At 36.9% G+C, this 16,630-nt stretch overlaps 2 protein-coding genes across 8 annotated transcripts in view; both read left to right on the top strand.

The window, feature by feature from the left end:
• bsnb (bassoon (presynaptic cytomatrix protein) b) overlaps window positions 1-3,195 on the top strand; it is a 98,604-nt gene extending 95,409 nt beyond the window's left edge. The window contains 1 exon segment of the mRNA XM_058791672.1: window positions 187-3,195. The gene's annotated coding sequence lies outside the window, so the exon portion shown is untranslated.
• A 2,233-nt stretch (window positions 3,196-5,428) lies between these two features.
• The window catches only part of erc2 (ELKS/RAB6-interacting/CAST family member 2), a 52,565-nt gene continuing 41,363 nt past the window's right edge, over window positions 5,429-16,630 (top strand). For all 7 annotated transcript variants that reach the window (XM_058791423.1, XM_058791424.1, XM_058791426.1 and 4 more), the window contains exons 1-3: window positions 5,429-5,493; window positions 6,364-6,645; window positions 9,875-10,602. In XM_058791423.1, the coding sequence (XP_058647406.1) occupies window positions 9,949-10,602 (654 nt within the window). In that variant the 5' untranslated portion in view covers window positions 5,429-5,493; window positions 6,364-6,645; window positions 9,875-9,948. The remainder of the gene's footprint in view (window positions 5,494-6,363; window positions 6,646-9,874; window positions 10,603-16,630) is intronic.

A 16,630-nucleotide genomic window follows, 5' to 3' on the forward strand; every position in this document is an offset into this window, starting at 1 on the left:
TCCCTCTAGTGGCTAAGAAGAGTAGTGCATTGTATAACCCTCAACAATGCAAGCAAACTGGGCCAGTGTTTTGAAGGTTCAAAATTGATACCACATATTATGTGAATGTTTGACTATCTCTGCACTCTAATTATGCAGTGAAAATACCAAATATTGTAACATTTCTTTCTTTCATCTCTTCTCCAGATGTATCATCCAACCTTGAAGTTTCAATGAAAACATTAAGTCAGAATTCACAGGCACGGTCTATCCGATGATATCTGCATACCCAAACAAACATGGAGGCTAATTCTCTTCCAGAGTGTTTCCTTAGTTGCTGTTGAAGCAATTACAATTCCCAAAATGCCAAACTGCCTGTTCCGTTTCAGGTTTTTCTAGACAGTTATGTCTTCCCTTATATGACATAATCTGTGCTCAGGTGACCCTCCCTCTTCTAAAAACAGCATGAAGATGTCAGGCAGCTGCAGTTTTTAGCTTTTTGCAGTCCTAATGAAGACTTCTATGCCCAGACTCGAAGAGACCGTAGCAGAGAAGGAGAACGACTACCTTACAAAGGCTTCAAACAAACTCTGTTTAAAAATGTATGCTCGATTTCTAAGATCTTGACATTCCAATATGGCGATGATTGACCCTCTCTATGAATGTTTTTGTTTCTTCCTTAACCTTTTTGTCACGTGTGTAATGAATGCAAATGTGTAAACCGTGGACATGGAATGCACGCACAAAAAAATATATATGTATACATATATGAGATATATATATGAATCCATATCTAGACAACTTTCAGAGTCTCTAAGGGTGAAGCCATGTGCACCTTGTGTAAAAAGCTGGTTATTTAATGTAAAACTATCGGTCAAGTGCAGAGGTCAGTAATATCAGAATGTTAGCATAGTCTTGTTCGTCTTTTATCAACCATTAAGCCATTGCTACCCTATTCCAGATTTTTTTTTATTTGCTTTAGCTTGTTATCAGTTTTGCCTAATTTTCTTTTAAATTAAGAGCCTTACTAATATTTTTTACTTGTATACCTCACATATTTTTTTAAAAGTTCCATATCATCCTTACTTGATTTATTTTGCACAACTGTATACTGCTGAACATGTACATATCTCTCGTTAACACTGCTAATGTAAGATATTGATTTGTGTATTTATGGATTTATATTTCTGGTATTTCTTTGTTTAATGTTTGGTATTATTATTTATACCTTAACATATTATTTTTTCTCGTCATTGTTGATAATCTAAACTGTTTATAATATACATAGTTGTTTTTCTCCCTGAAGCAATAGCATGCTAATCCGTACAGAGCACAATTTTGTTTTGTTTTTTGCTGGAAGTGATCTGCAAGCATTCAAGTTCCTCATCACAGATCTGACTGTCATACATAGACAGGTAAAAATAAGTTTCTATGAACCCCAACAAATTACACCATCACCCTCTCGCACATCCAGAAGTTCCCAAAAACACATTTACCATTACGTAGATCCACCTAGGAAAAATATGTTGAACCAATTTCAAATGTTCTATGCAATAATCCATGTAAAACCATTTCCCACTGCAACGTCCCTCACCGATACTGCGTTACGATGGGTTCAAATACGACTAGGGACAGTTTGTATTTACCTTGTATGTATGAAAATATCAAACTACTTTTGTTTTATTTTAATGGCATGTTTATGAAAGCCCTCGTCTTCCCTAGTTTTCAGGGAATCTGTTGCCAAAGGGTTAACTGTGTGGACTGTTGGTCTTGGACATCCACCATCTCTGTTGCTTGCAGCATGATTCTGCTCAGCTCTCTTTGGCTCCTTGTAGTGCTGTTATTCGGTCTTCGTGTCTGCAGTCTGATCAGGTGACAAGTCGGGCACACAGCTTATGCACTCGTTATTTCGTCTCCTTCAACAGGAAATGTCGTTTTACATCGGTGTTCGGTTGCGAATGTTATTGTGTCCACACTGAATTCACATCAAGTTCACAAACAGGTCTTTGTGCATTGTATATCTGCGATGTTTGAGAAAACCGACAGATGGAAAACAAAGATCATTAATATGAAAACAGAAAACGACAAGATCTTAAAGACACACGAACATGTAAATTTGACAATGTCTTCACAGTCAAAACTATGCTTTGGAGAAGATTCAAGTAAGCAGACTTGCCGTAAACGTGATCATTGTACAGTATGTAGCATGAATTCATCTCCATGCCATTTATATGAAAATCAGGGCATGCACGTGGAAAGCACAAACTGTCCATCACCATTCGAGTTAGGTAGGATGCACTCGTCTGAATGAGTCACGAGGTGCGTTGATTAGAGGTGAATCTTTTCCTTTTGATACTGGAATGCTGTTTAGGCAATCATGACTCTATACTGAAGAATAATAACTCTTCTACATCACTGTTACCATGGAGATATTCAATAACAAGTGCATGAGCCAAAGTTGCCACCACAAAAGCCGGCCACAGTGATATAGATAGAAATACGCAAACATGGACATATCCACACAAACAGGCATGTGCACGCACACACACCCACACACACAGTTGTGCACACACACACACACACACACACAGACAAACTGTCACTGTAAATACTGACTTTGGTTATTTTGTACAGTGTTTAAATATCATGAGTAAAATGATGGCCGTCTTGTGCAACTTCACGCCGGCCTTGCTGCCAACCTTTTGTGCTTTTGTGTATAAAAGAAAAATGATGATTGTTGTTATTATTATGAGAAAAAAAAAATATCATAGTACATGTTGCTGGCTCTCAATGACTGTTGACTACAGTGGAAAAAATGAAAAACTTACAATCTGAAAACATTTGGTCTGTGTAGGGATTCTATACATATTGTGTTTATTAAATATAAATAGAATGAAAAATATGTAAGTGGCTTCCATCATGACTGTGCCAGAAAAGAGGGTTCAGAGTGATTTGGTGGATGTATTATAAATTTAACACGAAAAAGATGACAATTCAGAAAAATGCTCTCACGAATGAAAATTCACTCACTGTTGTAAGTGCAATGGGCTAAATGTGAGTCCAGTATTCATTGTGAAATATTGTGTTCTTTTCAATGTATTCCTGTTAAAAAGATAAATTTTGGTGCATCATGTCATGTAATGTGATTATGAAAATAATGAACCTGCAATTTGTTTCCAGACTGGAGAAGAATAAAGACAAAAAAATTCAAATTTACATTTGTCTCTTGTATTTCACTCCTTGCAGGAAAATGACATTAGAGAGAAAAGGTACGTCATCCTCATTCTTATCCTAGGCAGTTTTATTTTTAGTGGTGTTTGTAAGCATCATTAATTATACGATTGTTCATACTTGGGGTTAAAGGAATAGTTCTCCCAAAAATTTGCTGTAAATGTACTGACCCTCAGGCCATCCAAGATGTAGATGAGTTTGTTTGTTCATCAGAACAGAGTTGGAGAAATTTAACATTAACAGAGTCCAAACAGCTCTTAAAAATATCACAGTAATCCTAATGACTCCCGTCTATCAGTGCAAAAGCTGTGTTTTTGTAAGAAACAATTCCATCATTAAGGTATTTTAACTTCAAACCATTGCTTTCTGCTAAAATACAAGTCTATATGTTGTAGTTTTTTCTCCAGTGAAAAGGTATTTTCGTCTGAATCAGGAGAGAAATAATAGAAGCGTTTGTCCAGAAGAGATGGTTTAAAATTAAAATGCCTAAATGATGGATTTTTTAACATGCATCTTTTCACTTCATAAGATGTTAACTGATGGACTGGAGTGTTGTGGATTACTTGTGATGTTTTTATCAGCTGTTTGGACTCTCATTCTGACGGCACCCATTCACTGCAGAGGATCCATTGGTGAGCAAGTGATGTAGTGCTAAATTTCTCCAAATCTGTTCTGATGAACAAACAAACTCATCTGCATCTTGGATGGCCTGGAAGTGAGTAAATTTTCAGGAGTTTTTGTGTGAGCTATTCCTTTAAGAGTTTGTTTAAATGCCTAACCCCAAGTATTACACTATGGTTGTGTAATTCCTCTCACAAAATTTGTGCTACAGATGTGGAATGTTTTTTCTTTATTTTCCTGATTAAATATCAATAAATCTGGTCCACATTGCGACTTGTTCTGGCCTGATCACAGTGACTGATCACAGTTTTGTTTTCATCTGAAATTAAATAATGGAAATAATATATTTCTTAGCTAACAATGTAAAAATACACAGTTTACTTGTATAGTTTAGAAATTACATATTCATTGGCAAAAAATAATCAGTTGAAGATGTATCGATGCACTTTTTGATACGACCTCTAGGTGTCAACAGAGGACCACGGTCTCAATGTGAGCTAAAATGACTTGAAAATGTGATAGCTATGAAATATGGAATCATTTTGCTGTTTGAAACAGACTCCGGCTCTGTAAATTGGTTTGAATCAAAATTCATAATCACTCACTCATAATCAATATTTTGTGCTCTGGTAATTAAATTCTTTCCCCAATGGCCACAAACACTGGCAACAATTGATTTTGTTTGGCAATCAGTGTTCCCAGTGAAAGAAATGATGGGGAAAATAATGATTTTGTGGGAAGACAACACTAGATTTTTTTTTTTTTTAAATCTCTGCTTGCTTTCTGCTATACAACCATGTTTCCCTTCGAACAGAATTATTTTCTGTGCAATTAGAAACTGTACTTCATATCGTTGTATAAGATCAATGGAACGTTTGGAGGAAAAGTGATCAACTAAAACGTGTGTGAAGAGTGTTGTAAGAGCTCAGGCCTCGACTTGCCTTCTGTTAATGGACAGAAGGTGTGTTTGGTGTCCTATCATGTGTGTTTGTGTAACTGTGTAGGCTACGTGTTTTCTTGTCCACCCACTGTCACCAAAGACTATAGAAAGGGACTTTGCTGTCACACACGCTTACCGTCAACATTCGCTAAATCCCTCCGCACCAGGAAGGCTTGTAGCATGTAAAGGCGGTGTGATGAGACATTACTCACATCACCGAGGGACTCACAGAGCTGGTTGGTAAGGTTGAGTCATGCACAGGCTAATCAAGTCATTTGCTGTAAACTTCACAGGTCACATTGAAATTAAACTAACTTTTAGAAGAAACAGAGTTAAAGCTGCTTAAAGTGACAACAGATTGTAAAGAGATTGTCACAAAGACATTTTTATTTATACCTTATTTAGCCTATATTTTTTCTCAATATCATTCTGAACACTATATGGATTAAATGTCTTGCAATTCTATTTCCAGAATGGTCGAAATGATCTTGCTCTCGTGTTCACAATCCTCTTATAATGCATCGGTGCTCTTCTTTTTTAATAGTCAAAGTCCAGCTCATTGTATAGACAGTCTCCACCCTTAAGCATCACGGCTAGAGCGAGAGCTGGAGGGGAAGTCTGTGACAGTCAGCCAATCAGAAATCACCGGAGGCATCAAAGCCAATTACAGCAGGGGTCACATGACCACACTTGGCCGCATATGATTGGCATGACCGCAGACGGTGAGTAGCTCATCCGTCAACTTAATGCAAACTTCTTAGATGTGACCTTCACAGAATTCATAATGAGAACAGCAGTTATTGTCAAGTTGACTTTTAACCTTTTAATGGGTTAAAAATGCCAAAATAAATAAATAAATAAAAAGATTAAATATAAAAAGTAGAAGAAAAATAATTGTAGGTGACATAATAGAAGGTTATATATATATATATATATATATATATATATATGTATGGATAGTTGACAAATAAAAATTGTACTGTGTGTGTGTGTGTGTAGTTTACGTATCAATGTGTCCTATGGTGTGACAGCAAAAATGTAGAAAAAAACTTAACATACAAATAACATGAGAAAAATGTATCTTCATTCTTAGAGTTACAAGTAGCATGAGACAGGTTTATCTTCAATGTTAAAGTTTTTTTTTTTTTTTTGACATTTTGCTGTCACACCATAGGACACATTGATACGTAAACTACACACACACACACACACACACACACACAGACACAGACACACACACACATTTATATTCGTATCATTTATATTTTATATAAATATATTAAATATATAAACATAACATCTTTTCTTAAAAATTTATTAATCATTTCACAGCACTAAACACACACACACACACACACATATATATATTATATGTAGAATATATATATAAAGTAGAATACATATGCAGAATATATATATATATATATATATATATATATATATATATATATATATATATATATATATATATATATATGTATGTATGTATGTATGTATGTATGCAGGCATTGTTTTGTGTGGTTGCTGTTTGTGTGTGGGAGGGGGCATAACTTAACCTCGTTTTAACCCTTGTGTCAATTCTCTCTTTATAGGCGACACTGATCTCAAATTGAGCTTAAGAAGTGATAATACAGTGCAATACAACTTGGCTGCATACATGCATGACAACGCCTCATGTGGTCGACGCGTCTCTTGTCACTATTTGTCCTGCCCCTTTAAATCTGAAGCTCATTTATGCGTTCGGGGGCGGAGTTTGTGTACGAGTGTCCAATAAGAGAGCGGACTGCTGATGCTGGAGTGGATGCAGGACGTGGGACGCTGATGCTGATGCTGGGGGACCCGCACAGTGATGGAGCGGCGACGACGCTGAAAAGGTAACGAAACGTGATCTAACGACACACTGGCATCCATTCACCCCAGTTAGGTGGGGTTTATATTAAAGGAGCGAAATTTAGGTCGGATTCATCGATTTGAGCTAATTATATTATTTTTGAATGATGTAAAATGAGCTTAAATCCGCTGTAGTATGAACGAGATGAAGCGTCGCTCGATGCTGTTTCAGTAGCATTTGCTTTAGGATCAATGCATACACTGGTTCTGGTTCCATATATGAACACTCGTTCATATTAGTGTTAATTTATCTTCATAAACGGTTGATATTTTCTGCGTGAATGTTTCTGTGTGCGGTCTAAATGAGAATAATTCGATTTAAATGTTAGAAATGACATTTCATAAGCTGAATAATATTGAATGCACCTATCTCTCTTTTTTTTTTATCTCAATTTAGGTGCATTACATTCTCAAATGTATATTGCGTTTAGTGTTTTTTTGTTTTGTTTTTTTTCTCAATGATTGCTTCTCAATTAGGAAAAACATGGGCATGTATGACCTGTCAGCCTCTAGGAGTGATTTTTGGGGGATGATTGACATTGGTGAAAGCCAATCAGAAAGCAGATGTTATTCGTACTGCCAGTGGCTGAAGGATGAGGGAGGGCTTTAACATGCGGCTTCTGTCTGATCTTCAGAAAATCAAAGAATTTATTGGCGTTTAAACAGTGTTTCTGGCAACCCTTGATTGCAAGGGAAATGATGTGATATTTTATCACAATGTGACCGACAGACATCTGGAAGCAATGGATTTGTATAATGCGAACTGTCACCATTGCTTCAAAATCATTTTATTTGGTATTTTATGAAAATATAATTGAGAAGAGAAACATCACCTTGTTTTATATTTGGAAATTTGGGGGAATTAAAAAATTGGTCTGGAAATGTCATGGGAATTTCTGTAGCAAATATACATTTTTATAGATATGCACGGATCTTATTTATTAACTGACTATAATATCTTTGTGTGTGCACTCGTTAAAAAAATAGCCTTATCCATTATTTAGCATGTCTAGATAAGGATTCATTTGTTAAAAGGTGTGGGAACTAAACTTGTTAAGGTTAAATGAATGAAATTGAGAAAGAGTACTTTCAATATTTGTTTTTTCTTTTATTACATACTGAATGCCAATTGCGAATTGTGGTGATAGACTTCTGACAAATAAGAGTTTTTACCAGGGTAAGGTCTGTGAAAAATGTATCCTCGTACAAATGATTAACTTGAGCTGAATTGAATTCTGGGTTTAAACCATGCACTGCATGGCTTGGTTAACTCACATTCCATGCAACAGATGTATCGCATGGCCAGTTTCTCTTTTAACATGTCGTGTTATTGAAGTCTGGGTAATTTGCCCTTTGTGGCTCTATGCACACACTGTTTTCAGCGTCAGAGTGGGTGGCAGAGAGAGTCAGTGGCTCGTGATATGCACCCTGCCACCTCGATCAAGCCATTTATGCTGGTTTCTATATATTACCGATCAAAAAAGCTCTTTCCGTCATTAATTTCTCATTCAGAAGTTTCTCTGCTGACATTTATCAGCTCAGTCTCTGTGAGCTACTTCAGTTGAGACCAAAAGCAGCATTTGCTTGTTTAATTTATGCTGTTGGCAGACACTTTCATCCAAAATGACTTACAGTGCATTCAAAGTGTACGTCTTATCATGTGTTCCCTGGAAAGCAAACCCATGACCTTGGTGTTGGAACAGGAAATCAAGCTTCAGAAATTGTAGTTTAATTAGTGGTGTTTCCTGAGGCAAACATCATATGATATCTCATGCCAAGGTTTAGAGGTTTGTACTAACTTCTGGGCATAACTCATCCTTCAGCGTTTGTGCTACAGACGAGAGTGATACCTCAAATTGAGCAGCTTATATAAGAGAGGTGTTATTTGAAACAGGACTTGACTTACATATCTACTCTGTAAAAATGTTTATAATTTCTACAGAGAAAAAAACTGTACAAAATGCTACAGTAGAAACCTGTTTATCGATTAACTCTAAAGTATCTTGCCATATACGGTTGCATCGGATTATACGTAATTCTACAGTGAAACATTGTCAGTTTTATGAAGTTAAAAACCATATATGGTTTAGCCACATATGATTAGCTTATATTACATAAAGTATAAATAATTTAGTGTCTTCTCCATTTTTTTTATTAATAATGTACATTAGGGTGTTTTGTGACACATTGCATTATTTCAGTGTTGCGTGTTACCCTGATGGTGTTTTGTCTTTCTATGACCCTAAAAACCATCTTTATAAAAATATTGGTCATGTGTTATGGGGTAGCCACTTGCTAAGAATTCTGATTCAATATGTGGCTTTCTATTTTACCACCGGTATTACCATGGTGGTTAAAAGTACATTTTAAGGTGAAAGCAGATTTTGGAAGTTCAAGTAACTTGGTGATTAACAATCCCATAATACCGGAAACATTGCGAATATATTTGTTTTACAATGAATTTCTGGCTGCCGTTTTTACTATATATTTAACAGGAGAGTTCTTTTGACTCGTACCAGTAAGCAACCATCCAGAAAACAGAGGGTTGTGCACAGGCAAGCACCCTTTCCATTTTTTTCCCCTGTTTGTCCAGTATGGCATGCTTTATATGGTCTCCGTCCGGAAAGATGAAGGCTGAACGTGTCCTTTCTCTGGCACGGAAGTGCACAGATGACCAGGCCATCTGCAAGACCGGCTTCTTTTAATGTCAGCATAAATGTACATTTCTCACTCTCTCTCGCTCCCTCACATGCCCATGAATGCCCACACATCCTCACTTTTCATACGAGTGAAAACAGGTGCGCTCTCCTCCATCATCTCAGTCACTGTTGCCATAGCAACCCTCTCCACAGCATCAGCGTCATCCCCGCAAGCAGCAAGTGGTCCCCACCTCTGAGAAAAACTGCGGGACACTTTTCATTTTGACTCATCTTTCTGAAGAATAGACACTGGCGTTATCTTGAACCCACCTCGGGCAGAAATTTGAAGGAAGTTACGTTGTCTCTGAAATGAAAAAGAATACAATGTCTCATTATGTTTCGCAACGGATCTTAATACGTCTTTGCATTTTGATTAGCTCTAGGCTGTTGTAAATGAAAACGAGCGAAGAATTGGTCTGTATTGTTCCAGACAATACACTAAGCTGCTTTGTTGCAGCCATTTTGAAGTGTTTGACTGCATTTTGAAGTGTGTGACTTCTCTTCTCTTCTCTAGGATGCAGTAAACACCCTTGTCGATCTGTGAAGGGGCTTTTCTTACAGACTGTCAGTGTTACAGAACCTCGGGAGATGTATGGCAGTGCGCGTGCCGTCGGCCACATCGAGGGCAGCCCTGCTCGCTCCCCACGGCTGCCCCGCTCTCCACGATTGGGCCACCGTCGAGCCAACAGTGGCAGTTCGGGCGGCAAGACCTTATCCATGGAGAACATCCAGTCCCTCAACGCTGCCTACGCAACATCTGGCCCAATGTACTTCAGTGACCATGAAGGCGTCGGATCCACAGCTACTTACCCTAAAGGCACCATGACGCTCGGTCGGGCCGCAAGTCGAACGATGTACGGCGGTCGGGTTACAGCCATGGGCAGCACCCCTAATATCGCAACGGTGGGAATCCCGCACGCCGACCTGCTGTCTTACGGAGATCTGGGCTCGCTGTCTATGCTCCACCACCAGGGGACGCCGTCGGCCCTGCTCCGACAGGCGGTTAGGAGCAGTGGAGGTGAACTTCTGGAGCTCCAAGCACAGCTGCGGGACATGCAGAGGGAAAACGAGCTGCTTCGGAGGGAGCTGGACCTGAAGGACAGCAAGCTGGGCTCTTCCACCAACAGCATCAAGAGCTTCTGGAGCCCCGAGCTGAAGAAAGAACGTGTGATGAGGAAAGAGGAGGCAGCTCGCACATCAATCCTCAAAGAACAGATGCGAGTGACCCACGAGGAGAATCAGGTTAGGATGGTTACCTTACCTTACATGCAAAATGATAAGGAGCTAGGCTTGAGTAAAAATAAGGGTTCTTTAGAGATTATTTGCAGTAATTCTTCCAATTAAGACCTGTTTTCATGGCCTTTTGAGATGCTGTATGGTTCTTTGGAGTATAAGTTCTTGATGTTACATTATATGTTCTTTAGATCACTATATTTGTCCTAGATATCAACCATTCACAGAGGAAGAGCCCTCCTGGGCTTTTTTTTTTTTTTTTTGTAACACCAGTACACTGATAACCTTCTGAAGAGCTATAGAAATGAAAAATGTTCTCTAATAATATCAGATTTTTCTGTAAGACCCTTTTTGGAACCTTTATTTTTATTAAGAGTGAATATTGCTAAGATGTATTAATAATACATTATGGCATTTATAGATCATTTATTGTCTACTCATGGCTTTTGATAAGCTAATGATGTACACTACTGTTCAAAAGAATCCTAAGAAAACTGTATTACTGTTTCCAGAAAAATATTAAGCAGCTGTTTTCAACATTGATAATAAAAAGAAATGTTTCTTTAGCACCAAATCAGCATATTAGAATGTTTTCTGAAAATTGGGCTTTTTTTATTACAGAAATAAAGGACATTTTAAAATATGTTAAAATTGAAAACATTCTATTTATTATTAAATTTTAAATTCAGTTTTTTTTTTTTCAGTATTTTTGATCAAAGATTGGTGAGCATGAAAGACTTATTTGAATAACATAAAAAAAATGTAGATGACCCCAAACTTTTGAACAGTAGCGTATGTTATTACATTCATACTTATTAATTTTTAAAGATATAGTTCACCCGAAAATGAAAATTGTGTCATTAATTACTCACCCTCACGTCGTTCCAAACCCATAAGACCTTCGTTCATCAAAATAAAAATGCACATGCATTTTTGTTTTCTTTGCACACGAAAAGTAGTCTCGTAGCTTCATAAAATTACGTTTGAATCACTGACGTCACATGGACTATTTAAATGATGTCCTTACTACCTTTCTTAGCCTTGGCCTTCTTCTATGGAGGGTCAGAAAGCTCTCAGATTTCATCAAAAATATCTTAATTTATGTTAGGAAGATGAACAAAGGTCTTACGGGTTTGGAACGACATTCCTTCAACCCAAAAAATGAAACTTGTCATTGGTTGCTCACCCTCATGTTAGTCAAATCCATATGATTTTTTTCTTTCTTCCGTGGAACATAAAAGTTAATGACAAAATATTTGAAAATTTGAATTCTTACAATTTAAGAGTAGCGTGAACATTGGTCAAAATTACTCGTTTTATTCATGTCACACAGAAAGCCATACAGGTTTGAAATGACGAGATGGTGAATAAATGATGACAGAGTGTTCATTTTGGGTGAACTTTCTCTTCAAGACTAGTTTATTAGCTGGCGATCAGTAAAAATTGCCTACTTGAAGGATACGCCTATGAATTCTTCTGTTGCCAAGGTTGCTCTTCCTACCTCCAGTTTTGGTGTTTTCTGTGGGCTGTGTTCCTTTCTTCTCCTCTGTTCTGTGTCTCACTCAACTGTGTAATCACGCTCTCACTCTTTTTTTTTTTCCACCCACTCCCATGCTCTTTAAGTCTCTTCACAGCTTATTTCTTCTTTGGGTTGTCTGTCTTTTATGTGGCACTTCTGGAAAGAGGCTCTTATAATCATTAATATTTCATTATTTAATTGGATGTGGCTCTCTGTCAATGGACACGCCAAAGCCACAGATACTGAAACACATTTTAGACAGTTCTGGCTGAAAAGCCATTGTAGAGTAGCATATATGTGTGCATATGTGTGACCGCACATGACATGAATTCTATATTTAATCTGGCAAGTTGCTATAGAGTGCAACAGTGCCTGCCCACTTTTTCAGCAGTCTCGGTTCTGTAGATATGCTTTCCGTTCATTTTTCCCAATTTTGGTATTTTTAAAACAAAAGTTCATTACAAAAGTTACAAACACGAACCAAGCCAACCAGCTACAAGGTTCATTAACAAATTTTAATTTGAAGTCAAAGACTCATTTCCTAATTAAAACTGATGGAGAAATATAAATCTACTTCTTTAACGAAATAAAGACCTCTCATACCTTATTGATTAAATACCTACAAAAATGTGTGATGGTTCAAGATCACTCTCATGCATTCAACAGCTGTGGACCGGAGACAGTCTCACAGTCTCACCTCGTCCTGTCTATCTGTGTTTTTGAGAGTAGGGCAGTGGCCTAGTTAAATCACACTCCGTCAGCACGCTGCACGAGGCCTGGAGACGAAGAAATGTCAAGGACAAATGCTTGTCTGAGAGACTTTGTTTTCCTTCATCTGATTTCTTCTCTAACATTGTCTCTTTTTCTCTGTCTCTATCATCCAGCTCTCTTTTTGGCTTCTTTCCTGTCACACATCCTCACTCTGTGCTTCTTCCTCTCTCTTCCTTGTCCTATGTCCTCTCCATCCATCTTGTTCTCTGTTACTCTATCCAACCATCCTCTAAGGCACCATATGGCATTTTCACCATATGGATCTTGTATATCGTAAATACCATGTCAAGAGTCTTGCATTTGACTGAATTGCATTTCACGTTGGAATTTAGCAACATTTTCTTTACCAAGCGCTCATGGCAAATTCACAGTTGTGTTGTGTTTCGCATTCATCTCACTGAACTACTCTCAGTTGAGTTTAACCAGGTGCCATGCATATTTAAAACTAAATCATTGCCATTCATTTCAACACAAACAGTTCTCCTTTCTATGCAAATTAGACTTATTGTGTTGTATTCACGAAAGTAAATTTGCCTGCTGCAATTATTGGTGTGTTTTAATTAAAAGAGATGTTTGTGAACATTTTCTAGTGATCTTGGCAGCAGTTATTTATCAAACGACTGTGAAGAGACCTATTCCTGATGCACAGTGCAACCAAATGCACTTTATGTATTTTCAAGAGCCGCTTTAGGTGTCTAGACTGTGCAAACATTGTTATGCACTGTTTTGACCATGTTTGTGCAGTTACCTGTTTTGCATAAGTCCTTTAGAGATTCGGATGTGAAAACAGCGCAGATAATGCATGCAAATAAAAAAATAAAAAAAGCTTTAAGCAGGCAGAGTTCATTCCCCCAAATCTCGTAATGTGTCATTGCAGTGCGACTGTTTTGTTAGAAAATAAAAGTATTTTAACAAAAATAAATAGCTGGAATATGCCATTTGCTGAAACATTCCATTTCTAGGCTGCAGAAGTTTATTTGAATAAAAACTATGTGGAGACATAATTTCCTTGCAAGTGACTAGTGAATCATTTCAATTGCTATCACATTTTCTAGATAAAACCCCTCCAGTTCAAGTTGTATGTCTGAAAGTCATCAGTGGAGATGAATACTACAGAATGCATAAATTAGCAGTCCTTGGGTGAAAATGGGTTTCTTAATGGGATGATGCAAAATACAGCGGAGTGTTGCAAAAGATTCTGTCTTAGGTCACTAGAAACTGAAGCTTGTGAGGAAGTTGATTATCAACAGGTCAGCTTCTACACACAAAGCCCTGGGTAAACACATTATTTGAACATTGCAGTGAATTAATGCCATCTTAATAACCTGAATGACCTGGAGCATACAGCCTGGAAGAACAGGACAAAATCACACTCATTGCTCAGGAGATTTATTTCTCACGTACTCTTAAGCATAGAGCTTCCTTATTGGCATTGAAGATCCATGGAACTTTTTCATCGCACAAAAGGTTTTTTTATAATATAATAAGTTCTTTAGATTATTAAAATGTCCTTCACAATAAGGAAAAACTGGTTCTTTTAAGAACTGTTTGCTGAAAGGTTCCTTGAGGAACCAAAAATGGTTCTTCTATGGTATCATTGCAAAAACTCTCTTTTGGAACCTTCATTTTTAAGAATGATTGAAGTTTCTTAAAAATAGACACTAATGAGACATAGTGAGATTAATATATATCTACTAATATCTCTACTATTAAAGGTGACATATTATGAAAATCTGACTTTTTCTGTGTGTAAATGCTATAATGAGGCAGTGCATCTACCAACTCAAGAAATGTGAAAAAGTACAACCCACTAATTATTATTATTTTTTTTGGTAAGCCTTTCTCTGCAAGCTTGTGAAAAAATAGCGCGCTTTCGTTTTAAAACGTTTAACTTTTGCTACGGTTGTCGCTTATACTACTCCAGAGTTTTCGACCTTCGAAAACTGAGACTTTTGAAAATGCTGCAGACATAACCGACTGTTTTTGTAACTCGTGTGTGTTTTTAACATAAACTTGTGTGTATTTGACAGTTTAAGCGCAATAAGACATGAAAGACAACTTAGTTTAGTACTTATGCTGTGTGACAGATGCTTTCTGTGCGCGTGCTTCGGATGTGTGCGCCAAGAAAACCGTATATCAGATGTTTATATTAATATGGTTTAAAACGCATGATTTCTGCGTGATAGACATGACAATCAAAATAAAACAGATGTTTTTAGCAGAGTATCCGAGGAACGAGCTGTAAAGGCACAGCCCTATTCTGCAAAAGGGTCAGGGAGCAGCAGCTCATTTGCATTTAAAGATGCATGCATGACAACTGTTCTGCTTCCACTCAAAATAGGCATTTTCAAAATGTTATAATAAATGATCTGTGGGCTATTTTGGGCTGAAACTTCACAGACACATTCTGGGGACACCTGAGACTTATATTACATATTGTAAAAAGGGGCATAATAGGTCCCCTTTAAATCTGAGCACAGTGTGAGACATTGTTGAGATCTTTTCTGAAACTCCAGAGGAGACATATTTGAGATTATCAGTTGTTTCTCAAAAGAAAAATGTAAGAAGAAGCATGTTCTGATTATTTCATGGCTCTGTATTAAAAGAGAAAATGACCTTGCATTTAGTTTGCATAAATATACAATTATTGCAAGCTCACTATTGAGGAGCAGATGTGTGGTGTAGAATGCAATCATGGTTAAAATGTGGGGGATACTGGAACAGGGACACTGAAATACACAAATGAGATTGGACATGCAAGTTAGACAGGCTTATGCTCAGCCAATCTGTGAAAGTGTGTGTGTGTGTCTCATTTCTCCTTTGCGTGATACTGTCCCTTCTTCTGAGTCCTCAAGGTTAAATCAGGATGGTGTCACCACAGCTCCCAGCAAACACCTGTGCATGTGTGTGTGTGTGTGTGTCTGTGTGTGTGTGTGTGTGTGTGTGTGTCTGTGCTCGTGCAGCACCCAGAAAATGGGAAAGGACATTAGCAGAGCTGTAGGTACATATCCAGTGACAGTGCTACGGTGACACAGTTAGTGCCCTGTGGTGTAAAGTAACAAGATAAGACATGCAAGAGGTTTCTTATGAAGCCCTTGGAGTTAAGATTACGTGATCAGACATTGTATGCATGTTATTATGTATTTGTTTATCTGTTCATCTGAATATAAATGCTGCAAATCACTTATAAAATGTGTATTTTAAATGCAATGTAGGTCGCTTTGGATAAAAAGCATCTTGACAAGTGCATAAATGTAAATTTAAAATAACTCATGGTGAGATTTTTCAAAGAGGCTTTATGAACAAAATATGCAAACAAAAACGATCCAAGAGAAGTGTCCACAAAGAGATATGAAAATGTAGCTACAAATAAAATGGTTTGCATCAGCTTAACCATAAACATAAAATGTCTCTGCCTGACAGATATCATTACAATAATTCTACTATTTTACTCGTTTTGCTAATAAAGCAATGTATACATCTATATAATATAATAAGATATTTTTTTGGTATTTGTATTTTCTGTTTATATTTTTATATTAATATAAATTTTAAAATATATTTACATAAATATTTAGTTTTATTTATTTGTAATATTGTATATAATATAATATTTTAATAGTTTATATTTATTTATATTCATGGGATTTTTACATTTTTACTCTAAATATATTAATGTTGTTCAAAATACATTTAGCATTTGAACGTTTATTCAAAATATATTTTCAATTTGAAATTATATATATT

The sequence above is a fragment of the Onychostoma macrolepis genome, chromosome 11, assembly GCF_012432095.1.
Source record: "Onychostoma macrolepis isolate SWU-2019 chromosome 11, ASM1243209v1, whole genome shotgun sequence".
Classification (NCBI taxonomy): domain Eukaryota; kingdom Metazoa; phylum Chordata; class Actinopteri; order Cypriniformes; family Cyprinidae; genus Onychostoma; species Onychostoma macrolepis.